The sequence below is a fragment of the Rhinopithecus bieti genome, unplaced genomic scaffold (genome assembly GCF_001698545.2).
Source record: "Rhinopithecus bieti isolate Rb0 unplaced genomic scaffold, ASM169854v2 scaffold_8501, whole genome shotgun sequence".
Classification (NCBI taxonomy): Eukaryota; Metazoa; Chordata; class Mammalia; order Primates; family Cercopithecidae; genus Rhinopithecus; species Rhinopithecus bieti.
The window spans coordinates 59,940-81,911 of NW_016805744.1; the positions used below are offsets into that span (position 1 = coordinate 59,940).

The window sequence follows — 21,972 nt, forward strand, 5'->3', positions numbered from 1 at the left end:
ATATACACCATGGAATACTATGCAGCCATAAAAAAGGATGAGTTTATGTCCTTTGTAGGGACATGGATGCAGCTGGAAACCATCATTCTCAGCAAACTATCACAAGAACAGAAAACCAAATACCACATGTTCTCACTCATAGGTGGGAATTGAACAATGAGATCACTTGGACACAGGAAGGGGATCATCACACACCGGGTCCTATTGTGTGTGGGGGGGAGGGATAGCATTAGGAGATATACCTAACGTAAATGACGAGTTAATGGGTGCAGCACACCAACATGGCACATGTATACATATGTAACAAACCTGCATGTTGTGCACATGTACCCTAGAACTTAAAGTATAATAATAATAAAAAAAAGAAAATAAAGGAAGCAGAATTTCTCTTTAAATTCAGCAAGAGTCAGCTCTGTAACCTGGAAAAAACGTCTTCTTAACATGAAGAATCAATATTATTTTTTCACCATTGATATTTTCCATCTCTGACTTAAAGCTATAAACTAACTTCAGCAGGAATATTTATAGCTTGTTATGGAGCATCTGTTACACAGCAAGCACTGTCATGTCTGTTTGCTATATTTATATATAAAAACATCCTCATGACTTATAAAGCATCCTTAGTACTTACCTGAAAAAAAAATTGGCTCAATAAATAAATATAGTTATTTCAATCATAAAAAGTGAAAAGAACAACTAAAGAAAAGCAGGTTAAATAGAGTTCTTCAATTAAAAGAAGAAATGAAATGTTCTAAGAACATAAAATATAACTTAATACACTAATTTTGGAATTACATCTAAAAATTATTTTGTGTGCACTACTAAATTTTATAAAAGCATTATAATCCCTGACAAACTCACATAATGCCTCAGCAACTATAAAAAAATTATAAAAAACAAGAAAATTATAGGTCCAGCATGCGTACCAGGCAAGTCAAAACAAAAATATTTGCATGAGAAGATTCTGAACCATAAGCCATGATATATTACAGTAATATATTCAACATAAAGCAGAGAGTATACATTTGTTTTCAGCATTTTTGAGATATTCAGTTTTCTAGTAAACTAGTTAGCTTATTATTATTATCATTTTTTGGAGATGAGTCTTACTCTTTCCCCCAGGCAGGAGTGCATTGGCATAATCTCAGTTCACTGCAAACTCCACCTCCTGGGTTCAAGCAATTCTCCTGTCTCAGCCTCTTGAGTAACTGGGACTAGAGGTGCACACCACCACACCCAGCTAATTTTTGTAGTTTTAGTAGAGATGGGGTTTCACCATATTGGTCAGGCTGGTCTCAAACTCCTGACCTCAGGTGATCCACCTGCCTCAGCCTCCCAAAGTGATGGGATTACAGGCGTTGAGCCACGGCACACAGCTAATTATTTACCTTATTAACATGATTTGTTTTGCTCCAATATTGCTGTTTTCTTCTGAATATAGGTACAAATTCATATTCACAAAACACATATACTTTATAATTTTCTTACCCCTAAGGTTTATCTTTAGAGTAATATATGTGTATTCGACCTCTATGTAAATAAAAATTAAGAGTCTGTATGTTTGCAGGCAGAAAGGCCACATGTTTAAAGAAAATATTAAAAAATTTTAAATGTTTATTCAGAATTCAGAAATGTATGGATTTTATTAATACTTCTATACAATTCTTATTATGACCATAAAATGACCCTGTAACCAAAAACAATTGCACATTTCAAAATAACTAAATGTGTAGAATAGGTTTGTAATACAAAGGATAAATGCTGGAAGTGATGGATACTTCACTTACCCTGATGTGTTTATTACATATTATACACCTGTATCAAAATATTCTATATATGGCATAAATATATACACATACTATGTACCCACAAAAATTTTAAAAAATAAGTTCATATAAGAAAAAAAGAATAAAAATTTAACCTACAAGAACAATATTCTTTAACCAGTTTGCAGTTTAAAGTCACTGGCAAAAGAGATGTTAGTTCATTATGTTACCAAATTGAACACTGTAACCATCTTTAAACTACATTCTTGAGTAAGCTAGATAGGTTAAACTTAGTGGCATAATAACGCATTACTGAATGTACAATGGTCATAATATGTTAAAAAAGTTTAATTAAAAGCTAAGTTTACATGTAATCTGAAAATTTAAAATGTACTGCATTTTATTAGAGAAATATAATTAGTAAAATATTACTAATTTTAACTAAAACTAAAAATGTTTTTCATTCACTATAATGCAGAAGAATATTACTCTGAACAACTACCTCATATATCACTCAATATTATGTTAATCACAAAGAGCCCCACCACTTAGATTTTCATCATGCATCTTACATTTTAATATTCTTGTTCTTTTTTTTTTTGAGATGGAGTCTCACCCTGTCACCCAGGCTGGAGTGTACATAAGAATAGTGTATTTTTTTTTTTTTTTGAGACTGAGTTTTGCTCTGTCGCCCAGGTTACAGTGGAGTGGTGCGATCTCAGCTCACTGCAACCTCTGCCTTTTGGGTTCAAGTGATTCTCCTGCCTCAACTTCCCCAGTAGCTGGGATTATAGGTGTGCGCCAGAGTGCACAGCTAATTTTTGTAGTTTTTAGTAGATGGGGTTTCACCATATTGGCTAGGTTGGTCTCAAACTCCTGACCTCATGATCTGCTTCCCAAAGTGCTGGGATTACAGGCATGAGCCACCGCACCCAGCTTAATGCTCTTATTCTTTAATAGAAAAGGTCATAAATAATGACCACCTAATAAAAAAAAATCTCATGTCTTTGATGCAGCAACTGATCACATGCTTTCATATGTGAATACAATAGCAATGAAGAAGAAAGAGCATGAAGTAATTTGAAAATTGAATTACATGATTATTTGCTTTTCAAAAAACCTGTAATTTTTTTAAGGAAAAAAAGTATACTTTGAATTGTAATGAAAATGTTGTACTTCTTTTAAAGTTATATACAAATAATTTATCCACCAAAATTAGTTTTGGATTCTTTTCTAGACTCAGCACTCTGATTTAGTGTAGTGTCTGAAGTGACAGCGCCTTAGATATTTCTACTGTGAATCCTCTGATATTTACATAAACTTTGGATTAAATATATTTTTATATCTACTGCATCTGCAAAAATATATTTTAGTATGAATCCTCTGCTGCTTTTAAGCTGTAGTTTTGAAAAGGTCTTTCAAAATTTGTTACATTTGCAGGGTTTTTCTCAAATATAAATTCTCTGATGTTGGCCAGGTGTGGTGGCTCACGCCTGTTATCCCAGCACTTTGAGAGGCTGAGGTGGGCGGATCACCTGAGATCAGGAGTTTGAGATGAGCCTGACCAACATGGAGAAACCCCGTCTCTTCCAAAAATTATCTAGGCATGGTGGCACATGCCTGTAATCCCAGTTACTCGGGAGGCTGAAGCAGGAGAATCGCTTGAACCCGAGAGGCAGAGGTTGTGGGGAGCCGAGATCACGCCATTGCACTCCAGCCTGGATAACAAGCGAAACTGCGTCTCAAAAAAAAAAAAAAAATCTCTGATGTTAAACAAAGTTTAAGCGACTGCTTCAGGGGTTTCCTCTAGTACAGAATCAGTACAATAAGATTTGTGATACAAGGTACTACAACCCTCTTTATATTTGCAATGTTTGTCTTCAAAATGATTACTCTTTTTCACATTAAAGACATATTTTCTGAATGCTTTTTGGACAGTAATTGCATTCATAATGCTTTTATTAAGTACTAACTTTCTGATGCTGAATAAGATGTGAGCAGATATTAATGGCTTTTCCACACTCTTTATATTTGTATAATTTTTCTCAACTGTAAATTCTTTTCTGTGCAATAAGATGTGAGCATAAATTAAGCTTTGCTACATTGTTCGCACTTGTAGTTTGTTCCAGTATGAATTTTCTTACCTAAAATAAAGTGTGACAACCATTTAAAGACTGCCACATTCTTCACATTTTTAGAATTTCTCACCAGTATGATTACTTTTATGCTTGTAAGTTTGAGGTGGTGTCAAAATTACTGTCACATCTTTCAGGTTAGTAGGGTTTCTCTCCAGTATAAATTTTCTTGTTTAATAAGACTTGTGAATTGCTTAAAAGCTTTGCCATAATTTTCACATTTGTAATTTTTCTCCGGTGTGAATTATCTTATGTTTAGCAAGGACTGAGGACCATTTAAAAGCTTTGTCACATTCTTTACATTTGTAAGGTTTTTCTCCAGTATGAATTCTCTTATGTTTAGTAAGGTTTGAGGACTGGTTAAAGGCTTTGCCACATTCTTCACATGTGTAGGGTTTCTCTCCAGTATGAATTTTCTTATGTTTAGTAAGTTTTGAGGATTGGTTAAAAGCTTTGCCACATTCTTCGCATTTGTATGGTTTCTCTCCAGTATGAATTACCTTATGGATAGTAAGGGTTGAGGGCCATTTAAAACCTTTGCCGCATTCTTCACATTTGTAAGGTTTCTCTTCAGTATGAATTTTCTTATGTCTAGTAAGATTTGAGGACTGGTTAAAAGCTTTGCCACATTTTTCACATTCATAGGGTTTCTCTCCAGTATGAATTTTCTTATGTTCAGTAAGTTTTGAGGATTGGTTGAAAGCTTTTCCACATTCTTTACATTTGTAGGGCTTCTCTCCAGTATGAATTATCTTATGTTTAGTGAGGGTTGAAGAGTGTTTAAAAGCTTTACCACATTCTTTACATTTGTAAGGTTTCTCTGCAGTATGAATTATCTTATGTGTAGTAAGGTGTGAGAAATGATTAAAGGCTTTTCCACATTTTTCACATTTGTAGGGTTTCTCTCCAGTATGAATTATCTTATGTGTAGTAAGGTGTGCAGACTGGTTAAAGGCTTTTCCACATTTTTTACACTTGTAGGGTTTCTCTCCAGTATGATTTATCTTGTGTGTAGTAAGGTTTGAGGACTGGTTAAAGGCTTTGCCACATTCTTCACATTTGTAGGGTTTCTCTCCAGTATGAATTTTTCTGTGGGAAGTAAGGGTTGAAGATCGGTTAAAAGCTTTACCACATTCTTTACATTTGTAGGGTTTCTCTCCAGTATGAATTATCTTATGGGTAGTAAGAGTTGAGGATCGGTTAAAAGCTTTGCCACATTCTTCACATTTGTAGGGTTTCTCTCCAGTATGAATTTTCTTATGTTTAATAAGGTTTGAGGACTGGTTAAAAGCTTTACCACATTCTTCACATTTATAGGGTTTCTCTCCCGTATGAATTCTCTTATGTTTAGTAAGAGTTGAGGACCAGTTAAAGGCTTTTCCACATTCTTCACATTTGTAGGAATTTACTTTAGTATGAATTTTGCTATGTTGAGTTAGGCATGAAATCATGCGAAATGATTTGCCACATTCTCTACATTTGAAAGGTTTCTTTTTAGTATGTCTTATCTTATGTCTGTTTGAATTTGAAAATTTATGAATGACTTTTACATATTTATCACATTGAAATATTTTGCTCTGGGTAGCCGTGAGACATTGGTTAAGTCCATTATAACCTCCTTTGTGCATCTTACACTCATCCACACTTTCACAGCCTTTTCTTAAAGGTAAATTCTCATGTCTACATGTTCCATATCTTTTCAGTGTTGCTTTTTGGAAAGAATCTTTTATATTCTGCTCTGGCCAAAGGTCTTGGGCAAAATGAGAACACATAACTGAAAGAAATAAAAATGACAAATTACTCCACTTGCTAGACTTAGATGAAGATAGTTTACTAATGTAACATATGAAACTAAACAAACTACATTAAGTAAGATGGCATAGCAAAACACCATAGGCCCTAAATGCTTCATAGACATATAAATGTAACAAAAACATACTGACCAAAATACGTTTGTGGAAAATTTATAAATGAGTTAAGTGTGTGCAGTGCCCCAGGTGAGCATAATGCAAAGAGCCACATAGGAAAAAAACAGTTTATTACATTTACAACACAGCTCTTTCTGCTGCCCAATGTAACAGAGTGCCTTTAGAAGTAAATTGGCAACTCCTGGTTTCTTTTATAAAAGACAAAAAAAACAGTGGCAAAAACATTTTTATTTCTGATTTCCAGGGACTTTTCCAGACACTGGTTTCTGTACTGAAATAAATGGTATATACATTGGAATGGCAGTTTGAGTCTGGTGAGATCAAAGGTAAATGCTACAGCAGCAAAGAGATTGCAATACTACAGGCAGGAAATAGTTGTAGCAAATGATTACTGACTATTAAGAAGAAACATACAAACTCCTTTAACTAAAAAAACCTAAAAAATTCCAGACAAGATACATCCTAAGAACATGTTAGAGATTTCAGAATCTGAAATCAGAATCTGAGAGTTCAGAATCTCTATCCAAGACCATTGGTTTCAGACTATGCCAGGACAAAGCTATATTATGAAGATTGTTACAGGTAGTTTGCTTTTAATGTCTAAATTTCAATGAAAGATTACAATGTATACAAAATATTAGGGCAACATAGCCCCATCAGAAATATAAAATTTCAGAAAGCTACCATTAAAATAAACATATACAAATTAGTTTTAAAAACCTGAATAATATTCAATGAGGAAAATAGAAACACAGACAACTATTGAAAATTGGAAGAATGAGGATAACAACAAAATATTAAAAATATAAAAAAACAGAAATTGTGGAAGTGAAAAATACAAAAAAAAATTTAATATAAGAAAAAATGATGTAAAAACGAAGAAGCTCAACAAACTAGAATACACACAAAGATATTTTTAACAAACACATACATGAGTTCAATTTCAAGTCACAAACAAGTAGAGAATCCTGAAAGCTGCAAGATAAAAGTGATGTGTCATTTATAAGCATAGTCTTATGAGATAACCAGTAAATTTGTCATGAAAATTTTGCAAGCCAGAAGGGAACTGTGTGATTTTGTAATAGTCCTGCAATTAGTTAAAAAAGTATACTGGCACTGCATATGCCCTATAAATCAAAGATGCTTAAAATAACATAATGTAAGAAAACAACATATTATATAAAAATGCATAACTTTCTGGGAAAGATATGCACATATCCAAAATTAGAATTCCTTAGCATTATCACAATGGTGCAGAAAACATTTTTAGTTATTCTATAAAAGTTGAAAAATAAAAACACTAATTATTATAAACACCCATTAATGTACTTACAACATAAAAATATAATTAGCAACATCAATACGTTGAGGCAGATATAATGAGAAAGATTTTTTGTATACAATTAAAGTTCATTTTTTGCCAGAATTAAATATACTGTTGCATCTTTTAGAGATTTTATGTAATCCCCAAGGTACCACAAAAAAATCTGTATAGAGATATAAAATAAAACTTTAAAAGTGAAAGCATATTAGTACAAAATAAAAAAGACACAAAGAAAGAAAGAGAGAAAATTGGGAACAAAGATACAAGAATCAAACAATAAAATAACATTAGTAAGTCTTTCTGTTTCAGAAAATTAAATATATAAAAAATTAATTTTAATTAAAAGACATACTTTCAATAAAGGGTATTAAAAAAAATTAAAAACCAGGATTCAACTTGCCTTTCTACAAGAGTCAGTTGAGATCTAATGATAAAGAAAGACTGAAAGTGGCAAGATGGAAGTAGACATTCCACGCAAATTTTAACCAAATGAGAGCAGAAGAGGTCAAAGTAACATTACACAAGCTACATCTTAAGTTAAAACTGTCATATTTTATGAAATGTACTTTAAAATCAAAACTCCAAAGAGACAAAGAAGGACATTAAACAATAATAGATTCACTCACTGGGAACCTCTGACAAATTTCTATATACATTTTGTGGTGTGTGTATCTCACATTAAGGTTCCAAATATATAAAGCAAATATTGACAGAACTGATGAAACACATAGAGTGCAATATAATTATAGTAGGATATTTCAATACCTACTATCTATAATAAAAATAAAACAAGACAGAATATTAGAAGGGAACAGATAACTTTAAGGTAATATAAAACAATTACTTCTAACAGGTATAGAGAACACTTCTCAGTAACATCAGGATATACACCTTTCTCAATAGCTCATACAACATTCTTTTTGACAGGCCACCTGTTAGGACAAAAAATAAGTCTTAACAAATTTTTTAAAACTAAAATTTTATAAATTGCTCTTTATGATAAAAATGGAATCAGGGTATAATTAATGTTGTAAAGATATTCATACTGCTCGATGTAATCTACAGATTTAAGGCAATGTTTTTAAAACTTCTCATTGCATTTTTGAAGAAATAGAAACAGCAACCTCAGAAGTATATGGAATCTCAAAAGACAATAAAGTACCCAACATTCTTCAAAAAAAGAAACAATGTTTGAGGCATTATAGTTCCTGATTTCAAACACAGTACAAAGCTATAAAATTAAAACAACTTGGTATAAGTATAAAGCTGAAAAGGTACACTAATAAGAGAATGCAGTACACACGTAATGTATATGTCATATAAAGAGTCATTTGCCTACCCATAATCATTGCAGCATTATTACTGCAAGTCAATGGGTGAAAGCAATGCAAATTTCTGTCACTAAACCATTCAGCAGATTTAATTTGAAATATAAAAATACTGGAATGGGTCGGGTATGGTGGCTCAAACCTGTAATCCCAGCACTTTGGGAGGCCAAGGCGGGTGGATCACTTGAGGTCAGGAGTTCAAGACCAGTGTGTCCAGCATGGTGAAACGCCGCCTCCACTGAAAATACAAAAATCAGTCAGGCATGGTGGTGCATGCCTGTAATCTCAGCTACTTGAGAGGCTGAGGCAGGAGAATTGCTTGAACCCAGGAGGTGGAGGTTGCAGTGAGCCGAGATTGCGTCAATGCACTCTGCACTACAGCCTGGGTGACAGAGTGAAACTCCATCTCAAAAAAACAAAAAACAAAATACTGGAATATCCCTCAGTTTTCAAAAAGCAGGAAATATTCTAACAACTGTAAAGATAAGTCTTGATGACACTATGCCAAATAAAATGAGCTAGCCACAGAAAGACAGAGATTGTATAAGATACTTAAAGCAGTTACAATCTTAGACAAGGAAAACAGAGTGGTGTTTGAAAAGTGTCACAAACTGGGAAAAATTGGTAGTTGTTTAATGTGTATTCAGATTCCTCTTTGCAAGATAAAAACATTTTGATGATATGTTGCATAACAATGTCAATATAATTAAGATGACTAAATTGAATATTTAAAATATTTTATTATAAATTTTGTTTTGATACGTAAAATAAACAGAAATACCTAAAAAAGATACAGGGTAATGATAGTTTTCATATTATCTTCAAATTCAAAAGTGTTTCTCCCACATAGAAATAATATACATTCAGAAATAAATAAGATGATAAAAGTAGAAGAATTTTTATGACTACTCACCTACACAAGATTAAACAACCATTCACAACCAAACTATACAACAAATACACAAGTTATAGGAAAACAGAAATAATATTTATACAGACAAACATAAACACATTAGCAATAGACGTATGGCTGATTCATATTTGATTTTGCTTCACACTGTCATAAATTGCAGAGTTAAATATTTTCATACACGATTATAATATAAACTAAAACATCAAAACACAATTAACTAATGTGAGCTGGAATACTCTTAAATATGAAACACAAAAATATAAAAGTGCAAAACAAAATTAAAACATGAAATGTAAAACTTATTGGACACTATCAAGCAGAACAACATATTCATGAAAAAGATCATAGAAGAATATAGCAAAAAAGTAATACAGAGGTTACTTGAAGATTAAAAAAAGCTGAGACCTTTCCAAATTCTGATGTAATAAAAAATTCTTAAACAATACTACCTGAAAGTATGTTTATAATTATATATTAATATATAAATATATAAAAATATATAATAATTACACTACTAATTATTTTACTGCAAAAACAAGATAAAAATAAAGACTTTTCAAAATAAAAGGTGAGGGTATTCATCACCCCTAGCACAGTCCTACAAAAACTGCTACATGGTTGCCAAGCACAGTGGCTCATGCATGTAAATCCTACAGTTTTAAGAGGCCAAGGCAGTCAGATCACTTGAGACTAGGAGTTGAAGATCAGCCTGAGCAACATAGTGAGACACTGCATAGAAAATAAAACAGAAAAAAAAGAANATAAATATATAAAAATATATAATAATTACACTACTAATTATTTTACTGCAAAACAAGATAAAATAAAGACTTTTCAAAATAAAAGGTGAGGGTATTCATCACCCCTAGCACAGTCCTACAAAACTGCTACATGGTTGCCAAGCACAGTGGCTCATGCATGTAAATCCTACAGTTTTAAGAGGCCAAGGCAGTCAGATCACTTGAGACTAGGAGTTGAAGATCAGCCTGAGCAACATAGTGAGACACTGCATAGAAAATAAAACAGAAAAAAAAGAAAAGAAAACAGAAAGGCTAAATGAGTCCATTATGTTAAAAAATAAAATGATGCTGAAAAGCATCATAGAAATATATATAAATAAAAAACTCTTTATTAAATATATCAACATAGATAACATTATTTATTATCATAATAATGGTGCATAAAACTCTTAAATTCTCTGTAGAATATGAAAAACAAAATATAAATCTGTTAATAGAGACACAACATAAAATAATATTTAATACCAATAACAAACTGGAAAATATAGAGTCAAATAAGCTGAAAGTAACAGAACAGAAAAACTTTTTATTCCATGCAAATATAACCACAATTGAGTGAGACATTCATAATTATATTAGACATAATATGCTTTACGTACTAGCATGAGACAAAGATTGATATTATAGTAAAATGGGTCAATTTACCAGGAATCTGTAACTATTATGCCTATTTATGTGTATATGTATATACAACATTAGGGCTCCAAAGTATATAAAGCAAATACTGACAAAAGTGAAGCAAGAAATACATAGCAACATAATAATTGTAGACATCAAGACCCCATTTTTAATAATAAATAGAAAATTCAGAGAGAGATCTGTAAGAAAACAGAAAACTTAGACAACATTACAGAATATATTATTTTGCACATAGAGGAATACCTGAGAGTGGATAATTTATAAATAAAAAAGGTTCGTTTGGCTCCTGGTTCAGCAGACTGTACAAGAAGTGTGTGCCACCATCTGCCTCTGGTGGAAGGTTTCAGTAAGCTTCCACAACGGTGGAAGGCCAAGAGTAACTGGACATATCACATAGTAAAAGACAGCAAATGTGAGGTGAAGGAGCCAGGTTCGTTTAATGAGGCAGCTCTCATTTGAAATAACAGAGTGTAAACTTTTTGATTACCAAGAGGATGGTACAAAACCATTCATGAGAAATTTGCCCCATGATCCAAACATCTCCCACCAGGTCCAACATCCAACACTGAGGATTACATTGCAGCACGAGATTTGAAGAACATGAACATCTAAACCATATCACAGACCAACTAGGATTAACAGACATGTACAAAAGTTTTCAGTCAAAAGCAAGAGAATGCACAATATTCTTATTTGCACCTTGTACACATAACAAATCTTACTAAATTTAAGAATACTGGCTGGGTGAAGAGGCTCATTCCTATAATCCCAGCATTTTGGGAGACCAGGGTGGGAGGATCATTTGGAGCCAGAAGTTTGAGACTAGACTGGGCAACAAAGTGAGACCCTGCCTCTACAAATAATCAAAAAATCAGCCAGGCATAGCACTGCATGTCTGTAGTCCAAGCTGCTCGGGAGGCTGAGGTGGAAGAATCACTTGACCCCAGAAGGCCAAGGCCTCAGTGGGTCAAAATCATGCTACTGCATTCCAGGCTGGGTGACAGAGTAAGATTCTGTGTCAAAATAACAATGACAACAACAACAAATAAATTTAAGAAGACAAAAATTATACACTGTGTGTTTTCTGACCAAAACTGAATGCAACTAGGAATTAAAAGCAGAAGTAAAACTGGAAAATCCAAAATTATGTAAAAATAAAACACACCATTCAACATATTCTTGCTCAAGTTTCAAAAAATTTAATTTTCAAAATGTCAACACAACCTACAGTGTCAAATTCAATATAATCTAACCAGAAATCCCAATACCACAATTTTTTACAGAAATATTGTTTAAAATTTGATTATAAACTATAGCCAAACACCCATGAAAAAGAACAGAGGCATGATACTTCCTGATTTTAAAACATAATAAGCCGGCACGGTGGCTCACGTCTGTAATCCCAGCACTTTGGGAGGCCAAGGCAGGTGGATCATGAGGTCAGGAGTTCAAGACCAGTCTGGCCAACATACTGCAACCCCATCTCTACTAAGAATACAAAAAATTAGCCGGGTGTGGTGGTGGGTGCCTGTAATCCCAGCTACTCAGGAAGCTGAGGCAGAAGAATTACTTGAACCTGAAAGGCAGAGGTTGTAGTGAGCCGAGATTATGCCATTGCACTCCAGCACGGGAGACAGTGAGAGACTCCATCTCAGAAAAAAATAAAAAAATAAAAGCTATAATAACAAAAACAATGTGGTACTGACACAAAAACAGATAAACAGATGAAAGAACAGAATAGAGAGCACAGAAATAAACTCTTCTGTATATGATCAAATGATCTTTGTAAAGTGGCCATGAGCTCACAATAGAAAAAAAAAATCTCTTCAAGACATAATGTTGAAAACTGGATATCAACATGGATAAAATGAAGTTGGATTATTTCCTTGAACCACCTATGAAAAATGTTTTTTAATAAAATACCCAGATATAAAAATAAACGGGGAAAGACATGACATTGGTCTTGGCACTGTTTTCCTAGATATGACATTAAATGCATGAGCAAAAAAGAAAAGAACAGTAAAATTTAACTGCACTATACTTCAAAGTTTCTGCACATCAAAGAAAACATTCAACAGAGTGACAATGCCTCCAAGGAAATAGGCAAAACTATTTGCAAATCACATGTCATAGAAGTTAACATTGAGAATATATAAACAACTTGTAAAACTGAACAATAAAGTTGAATAATTTTACTTAGAAATGAGTAATTGAACTAAATTTTTCTCAAAAAGAATACATGAATGGGAAAAAGCATTTGAAAGGAAATGTGGCCAGGTACGGTGGCTCATACCTGTAATCCCAGCACTTTGGGAGGCTGAGACAGGTGGATCACTTGAGGTCAGGTGTTTGAGACCAGCGTAGCCAACATGGCAAAACCCTGTCTCTACTAAAAATACAAAAATTAGCCAGGTGTGGTGGCATGTGCCTGTAATCCCAGCTACTTGGGGGGCTGGGGAGAACTGCTTGAACCCTGGAGGTGGAGGTTGCAGTGAGCTGAAATCATGCCACTGCACACCAGCCTGGAGCAAGACTCCATCTGGGGTGGGGGCGAAGCACGGGGAGGGAAGAAGGAAATGCAAAATTCCTAATTTATAGAGAAATGTATAAAATCACAATGAAAACAAAATCGCCTCACACCCATTAGAATGGCCACTATGAAAAAGAAAAAAAAACAAAAAAAACCCCACCAAATCTGTTGCTGATGCAATGAAAATAAAACCCATATTAATTGGTGGAAAACAAAGATGCAGCCATTATTTTAAAATGTCATAAATGTTCCTCAGATAATTAAAACTGGAATTATTAAGTACAGCAGTCACATTTATGAATGTATATCCAAAGTATGCAACATAGAACCTGAGAGACATATTTGAGCATCCATGGTTATTGTACCAGTATTCACACAAGCCAAAACACTGAAGCAACCCAGATGTCCCTTGATTTATAAACACATCAAAAAAGTAACATATACATACAATGAAATGTTTTTTCAGACTTAAAACAGATTATCTTGTAACAATTTAACCTTTCAGAGTATTATGTCACTTAAACTAAGCTAGCAATAAAATGGTAGATACAATATTATTCCACTTATATGAGATATCTTAAGTGGTCACACTCATAAAAACAGAAAGTGGAAGGGTGTTTGTCAAAGGCACCAGAGAGGGTAAAATGGGTTGTTGTTACTTAATGGGTATTGAGTTTTAGTTTTACAAGATGTAAAATTTCTAGAAGTCTTTTGCATAACAATGTGAATATACTTAACATTACTGAAATATAGAGCTATGTTTTTTTTGAGACAGGGTCTCACTTTGTCACCTAAGCTGGAGTGCAGTGGCACAATTATGGTTGATGATAGCCTGAAATTCCCAGGCTCAAGTAATCCTCTTTCTTCAGTCTTCCAAAGATCTGGGACCACAGGTGCACACCAAAATGCCAGGCCATTTTAAAGAAATTTTTTGTAGAGAAGGAGTCTCCATATGTTGCCCAGGGTAGTCTCAAACTTTTGGGTTCAAGTGATCCTCCTGTCTTGGCCTCTCCAAATCTCTGGGATTACAGATGTGAGCCACAACCATGCGTGGCCCTAAAATGTACACTTCAATAGACTTAAGATGACAACTTTTATGTGTTTTAAAAACATTTTTTCTAAAAAAAACCTGAAAACAATATAGAATTATAAATATTTTCAGGAATTATCTTCATATCACAAAAGCATTTTTTTCACACAAAAGAAATATATATTCATCATTAAACACATGGTGAAAATAAGATGATCTCCATGACTACTCACGTAAACAAGATGAAACAACCACTGAAAATCAGCTAAGAGGTAGGGCATGGTGGCTCACGCCTGTAATCCCAGCACTTTGGGAGGCTGAGGTGGGCAGATCACCTGAGGTCAGGAGTTTGAGACAAGCCTGACCAACATGGAGAAACCCCATCTCCACTAAAAATACAAAATTACCTGGGTGTGGTGGTGAATGCCTGTAATCCCAGAAACTCAGGAGGCTGAGGCAGGAGAATCCCTTGAACCCAGAGGCGGAGGTTGTGGTGAGCTGAGATTGTGCCATTGCACTCCAGACTGGGGGTCATATTTATAGATAAGCACACATACCTATATAATTAGATTGTTATAGACATATGGCTGATTATGTCTTAATGAAACCTCACATTGACTTAACGTGTACAAACAGAATTGCAAGTCATCTAAAATTATAGCGCATAAGTAAAACCAAAAAAACACAATAAACTGATGTTAAGAAACCTACACTACCCGGGCGTGGTGGTTCAGGCCTGTAATCTCAGCACTTTGGGAGGCCGAGGTGGGCAGATCACGAGGTCAGGAGTTCGAGACCAGCCTGGCTAATATAGTGAAACCCCATCTCTACTAAAAATACAAAAATTAGCCAGGTGTGCTGGTGTGCATCTGTAGTCCCAGCTACTTGAGAGGCTGAGGCAGAAGAATTGCTTGAACCGGGAGGCAGAGGTTGCAGTGAGCTGAGATTGTGCCACTGCACTCCAGCCTGGGTGACAGAGCGAGACTCCGTCTCAAAAAACAAAACAAAAAACAAAAAACAAACCGACACTGAAAAAACACACTAATATGGAACTGCAAGAGAGTAATAAATGTTTACTCATAAACTCTGGTTTGCAATATTGATGTACCATTAAGAAATAATGTGTCTAGACAACAATATTTGACTGTGTACTCATGGAAAGCAGGTATTTTGAATCATTGGCAGGCACCTATGGCAGTAAAATTTCAGAGAAAATGCAGTATAAGCATAAATAGAATATTGTAATGAGAAACTTTTTATAATCATTTAAAAGAAACCAGAGATAAATTTTGTTTTAAATATATGCATTTTTACACAAAATGAAACTGCTGCAATCCAAATTTAGAAGCAAATAGCCTTACACTGCTAAAAAAAATACACACACACACACATATATATGTATACACACACACATATATAGCAGAAGACGGTTATAGCCTCTGATATATAAAACAAATATTTGGGAATAAATTATGCTATTATTTAGATTTAGGCTGAAGAAAGTGGTTGAATATCCTATAATTCCGTTTTACCTGCAGCAAACTTAAATTTATAAGTAACTATTTTAGTAAATATGGAGTGCCTACAAATTGTCTAATTTACTTCAGACATAACATGTAAATTCTAGCATATTGTTCTAAATGTCTGAATCTAAAATTACAGACAAGTTTGAAATGGAATATAGAAAGTAAAAATGTATAGAGAGTAACATCAGCAAGATGGAAAAATAAAAGGTGCCCTACTTTCTTATGCTCCAACAGCAAGAAAATTTTTCAGCCTTTCCTGACAAAAATGCCCTTATGAGAGAGCCAGGCATCATGGCTCATCCCTGTAATGACAGCTACATGGTACACTGAGGTTGTAGAATTGCTTCAGGCCAGGATTTCAAGAGCATCCTAGGACAAATGCGGTGGCTCATGCCTGTAATTCCAGCACTTTAGAAGGTTGAGGTGGGCAGATCACATAAGGTCAGAAGTTTGAGATCAGCTTATCCAACACGGCAAAACCATGTCTCTACTAAAAATACAAAAATTAGCCCTGTGTGGTTGTGTGTGCCTGTCACTTGAACCCAGGAGGAGATGGGAGTGAGCCAAGATCATGCCACTGTACCAAAGCCTGTGTGACAGAGTGAGACTCCATCTCAATAATAAAAACCAAGACTAGCCTAGGGTCTGAAGCAAGACCCTATCTCTAAAATAAGTGCCTGTAAGAGAGTTTTGAGATTCAGGGAGGGACTTGTGAAACTGCTAAAGCCCAAGATTGAGGAGTATCCTTTTCAGAAGGTAGGGCCTCATTCAGGTGGCAAACTACAGAAACTCTGTTCTTGACTACAGACCAAAGAAATGGCCCACCCAGGTTGGTCCAACTGACAATTCTGAACTTACTTTGTAATCATCCCAAACACCTCCCAGCCACAGTATGAAAGGCCCTGCCCTTCCAGAGGCCTGAAGGAAGACACCAATTTATAGACATGCAGACAAGCCTGCAGACCTTGGTCTTTACTGTGGTCCCCAAAGCAGTTTAATGACTCAGTTCCAGCTCCCTAAGTCACAGTTCATGGCCAGTTCTGCCTAAACAGAAACCCACAGTGTCCTGGAGAAATGCTTTCTGGTATTCAGTGAAAACCATACTCATCCACATCTGATATAAGCCCTGCCATTATTAGACTCGACTGCAGAAACCTGCCCTATATATAGAAGTCCTGAAGGATATTCAGTCTGTCCAAAAATAAAATGGGAGTTACAGCTACCCAAGCCTCTTATAACAAACCAACTAAAGGTAGACCCTAGTGCAGACCCAGAAGCCTTGTGATTAAGCTACAACTCCTCTGCACTATAAACCCAGAGGGCATCCCACCACCCTGGGGGCCCAACAGAAGATCTTAACCTTCTGAAACCGGTTTATAAAAACTTGAAGAGGGCCAGGCGCGGAGGCTCATGCCTATAATCCAAGCACTTTGGGAGGCTGAGGCAGGTGGATCACGAGGTCAGGAGTTTGAGACCCGCCTGGCCAATATGGTGAAACTCCATCTCTACTAAGATACAAAAAAAATTGTCCAGGTGTGGTGGTGCACACCTGTAGTCACAGCTACTTGGGAGGCTGAGGCAGGGGAATGGTCTGAACCCAGGAGGCAGAGGTTGCAGTGAGACGAGATCATGCCACTGCACTCCAGCCTGGTGACAGAGCGAGACTCCGTCTCAAAAACAAAACAAAACAAAACAAAACAAAACAAAAACTTGAAGAGCTGTTTGCTCATTCAAATTCATACACACCAATGCAAAACTATATTGTGCTCATTGTAAAATGTGAAATAGAGGTTCCTCTTCAAAGGGACTTTCCTCCTCATCTAATTAGGAATAAATAGTAACTTTTCTTAGAAGTAAAATGTATTCAAAGACCTATGCTAACATTCTTAGATATCTGCTAGCTGTAATAAAGTAATCAATGTACTTTGTGTTCTTAGCTCCCACATTTTAGCCTAAATATTTGCCCTGGCATGCTTATACTGGTCCAAGCAAGCATTAGGTCATAGCCTGTTCCTATTCCTTATTTGGAGGTGTTTTTACCTTTCTCAGCATTCCACAAGTTGCTCCCTCCTTCCTTTGTTCTCCTCTGCCTTTGCCTCTTTTAGAAAGTTCTGAGTTGCTAGCCAATTGGAACAAATACAGAATGTGAGGTCCTGTTGTAGCCAGTGGAAACCAGACACAGCAATAGGGTGGACACATCAGGTTATAAGTGACCCTGTCTCCTTTGTTCAGTGCATTCTTGTGGCAAAACTGCTGGCGAATGTACTCTTTCTGCAGAAAGTAAACTAGCCTTGCTGAGACATCCTTTGTCTCTCAAAGGATTTTTGTGACATCAAGCACCTGTTCCCAATACTGTTGTCAATGCTTCTATTTTAATATAGCACTGGAAGTATGTGGCAGAAGAATTAGTCAAAAAAAATGTTTAAAGCCATTGAAATTGAAGACAAGTAAGTAAAAGTTGCTGGTTGTAGATCATATAATCTTATATATAGAAAACCATCAATAGTACATTAAAACCTGTCTAAACTAATAAATACACTCAGTAAATTAGCAAAATATAAAATTAACATACAAGTATAAATTATGGTTCCATATATTTAAAACAAACTATCTGATAAAGAAAACAATCTATTTATAATAGCATCAAATTAATAAATTTCTGAGAACAAATTTAACCAAAGAGGTAAAACATTTTACACTGGAAGATATAAGATATCATAGAAAGAAACTAGAAAAGACACAAATAAATTTAAAAATATTTTATGTCTATGGATTGAAAGAATAAATATTGTTAAAGTGTCATGTTACACAAAGTAACCTATAGATTCAATAAACTCCCTATCAAAATTCTAGTGGTGGCCAGGCATGGTGGATCACACCTATAATCCTAGCACTTTGAGAGGCCATGGCAGGTGGATCACCTGAGGTCAGGAGTTTGAGACCAGCCTGACCAACATGGAGAAACCCTGAGGTGGAGGTTGCAGTGAGCCGAGATCACACCATTGCACTTCAGCCTGGGTAACAAGAGCAAAAAAAAAAAAAAAAAAAAAAATCTAGTGGCAGTTTTACAGTAATGAAAAATACAATTCTAAAACATACATGAAACTATGATAAACTTTGAATAGCCAAAGCAATCTTGAGGTAAAAGAACAAAGCATAGGGGTATCATACTTTATAATTTCAAACTATATTTCAAGACTGTAGTAATACAAACAGGATGGAATGTGCAGAAAAATGAACCAAAAAACCCCTCAATGGAACAGAAACCACTATTCACACATTTCAAACATGATGCAAAAATAGAATTAAAAAAATTGTTTAACAGACAGTTTTCCAAAATTATGCAGATATTTGTGTGTCCCCCAAAACAATGAAAAGCAGTCAGACTGTGCAGTCTCTTATATGCCACAAAGAGGACTTTGGCTCTAACTGTAAACTTGAAGATCACCGAAGAGAAAGTAGAATCCTTAGAGAATTTAAAAGCATAAGACAGAAGATGCCCCCATGTGAGGGAAAAAAAAAAAAAGAAGAAAGAGAAAGAAAAGAAAAGAAAAGAAAGAAACCTCAGGCTTCCGAGAAACTATATTCTTTGGAACACAGCTTCCCAAATCACATTTTAAGGACTGGCTTTCTCCTTGACTTTTGGACCTCTCATCTCTGTCGTCTACTGTATTCATTTTCACTTTCACCTACCTGGGGGTTTGGCCACCATGATCTCATGTCTCTTCATACTCCAGGCCTCCTTTCCTTGCTCTAGACAAGCGATCAGGTCTGGCTTAGAAACAGCAATACCTGTTTTATTAAAAATAAATAATATAAATCCTGCTCATATTCTCTAATGACCAATCTAGTAATGTGCTTAATAGTAAGTTAATCCCAAAATACTAATTTATAACAGACATTTCCAAATATTTAAAATATTTTGATTTGTAGGTTCTTAATTTTACTATCCAGTACTATTGAATCAAAAATTGGTGTTGGCAATTACGTTTTAAGGTATGGGCAAGAATATTTTATGCCACGAAATTTGTGGAATTTAGTAATCTAGAGTGAAGGATACAGATCAGCTCAGGAATTTGGAAAGTTAAAAATGAAACATCTTGAATAAATTCTTTTCTACATGTATAATCCCCAAGGTTTTCTTGAAAACAGGGATCTGAAACTAATTTATGCAAATCACACTTTACCAAAAAAAATTCCACAAAGAAAAGAAATAAAACCTTTAGGGTATATTAGAAATTGTGTATTGAAGTTATCCTCACCCAGGAAGACCAGGTTTCTGTAGTTCTCTAACATCACATTTCTATATAAATTCCGCTGTGCAGTGTCCAGGCATTGCCACTCCTTCAGAGAGAATTCTATGGCCACATCCCTAAATGTCAATGGTCCCTGAAAAATACACACACACACACGCGCGCGCGCGAGCACACACACATACACACACATACACACAATTACCAAGTGGTTATGAAAAGCATTTTTAATTTGACTCAAGGTGAAATGAGAGAGTAAAGATAATTTTCTGACTTACAGGAGGAACTAAAATTATAAAATAATTTTTTAACACAGAAATATTCTCTAATGTATTTTATAACTCTAAGAAAAGAGAGTGGCATAATATCCACAATATCAGTGTATATATGATACTTTTATGGATGATATAGTATAAAATTAAGGGCATAAAATGTATACTTTTGAGTGCTCTATATGCATTGTACAGAATGAGTTACGTTTTCAGATGGAAAAGACAGGTTGAATTAGAAGGTACTTTTTAAATTTTAATGTGTACAATAAACTGGAGAACTTGTTAACGCAGGTTGTTTTTTCAGATGATCTGGAATAAAGTCTGATTGTCTGAATTTCTAACAAGCTCACCAGTAAGGTCAATGTTTTCGGTCAAGAAGAGTATTTTGTCAAACATCCAGTAAGGGAAAGAGCCCTGTGTTTTTCCTAATTTTTCTGGCCTGTAAACAAAGATAAGAGCTTTGACTTTCCAAAGACAGATATATGCAAAAAACCAAACCAAACCAAACCAAAACAAAACAAAAAACCTAAGAAAAAAGGGCAGCTGCTGGATTAACTGTGATGGTTTATGTACATTAGCTGCATTAAGATAATAATGAAGAGAAAAATAACTCTATAGTGACAAAATCTGTCAGAGAACTCTTTAACCAAGTGAATCATTAACATGAACTGCACTAGGACAAATTTTCATGATGTGTTGATGCACACGGAATGACACAGCATCACAGCTGTGATACTGCCCCTCCAAAATTAAATTACAGTCTGAATTTTAACATTAAAAAAATCAGTTTTATGCAAAGTTCAGGATACAGATATCTTCCCTGTTCTATAATTTGTAATAGCAATTTTAAGTCATCTTTCTTTGGCACCCTAGAGAGCAGGTATCTCCTGACAATTTTTTTTTTAGAACTTTCTGGGTAATAAATGTCATCTTGTTTAACTAAGCATTTCCTTGATCCTGTTTTGCATAGAGGTAATGGAGAATATAGATGGAACCTCAACATTACATGTTTTCCATCTTTACAAATGACTCCAGCTTTCCGCCAATAGAAATCTTGGGTATCTACACCTTTTCATGTTCAACAGCGACAAAGGGAACATTTTTAATAGTGCAGATTATAAATTCGTGGTAGGAATTCTGCATGGCATATAAGAAGCCACAATGTAAAGAATGTAGAAAGGGCTCTGGTATATAGAAACAAATATTTTTCAGACACCCTTGACTAACATAAAATTTTTTTAAAGTAGTTAAACTCTTTAGGGAGGAATAATACAATAGAGAAGTAATGATCTGCATGGCATTCTAGGAGGCACAGTGGACACAGCTCTTGATCTCAGACGCGTTTTGCTTAAAAAAAAAAAAAAGCCATTTTTTCCTCTTTCTCCTCCTTTTCTGGGAATCCTTTTCAGATGAGATTCTTTGAACAAATTACAGCTGCATGTTGAGAATATGTCTTTAAAGATGTCAGCATCACCTGCTTATCTGCTACCACGAGACCCACAGGCAGAAGGATCAAGACCGGCAGAAA

General features: G+C 34.9%; 1 protein-coding gene and 1 pseudogene across 1 annotated transcript; both read right to left on the minus strand.

Moving 5' to 3' along the window:
* LOC108530581 (keratin, type I cytoskeletal 18 pseudogene) overlaps positions 1 to 2,017 on the minus strand; it is an 11,592-nt pseudogene extending 9,575 nt beyond the window's left edge.
* A 1,693-nt stretch (positions 2,018 to 3,710) lies between these two features.
* On the minus strand, positions 3,711 to 20,859 carry LOC108530582 (zinc finger protein 85). The gene is made up of 4 exons (XM_017873574.1): positions 20,795 to 20,859; positions 20,182 to 20,308; positions 19,613 to 19,711; positions 3,711 to 5,675 (listed from the first exon to the last, which is right to left on the minus strand). Exons 2-4 carry the CDS (start codon positions 20,213 to 20,215, stop codon positions 4,117 to 4,119), a joined length of 1,692 nt encoding a protein of 563 aa, XP_017729063.1. The 5' UTR covers positions 20,216 to 20,308; positions 20,795 to 20,859; the 3' UTR covers positions 3,711 to 4,116.
* Positions 20,860 to 21,972: the final 1,113 nt, after the last annotated feature.

Coding starts and splice junctions, on each gene's coding strand:
- LOC108530582 (XM_017873574.1), bottom strand. CDS start 20,215: ATGTTAGAGAACTACAGAAACCTGGTCTTCCTGG. Junction 19,712..20,181: donor CAGAAACCTGGTCTTCCTGG/GTGAGGATAACT, acceptor TTAATAAAACAG/GTATTGCTGTTTCTAAGCCA. Junction 5,676..19,612: donor CATGGTGGCCAAACCCCCAG/GTAGGTGAAAGT, acceptor TATTTCTTTCAG/TTATGTGTTCTCATTTTGCC.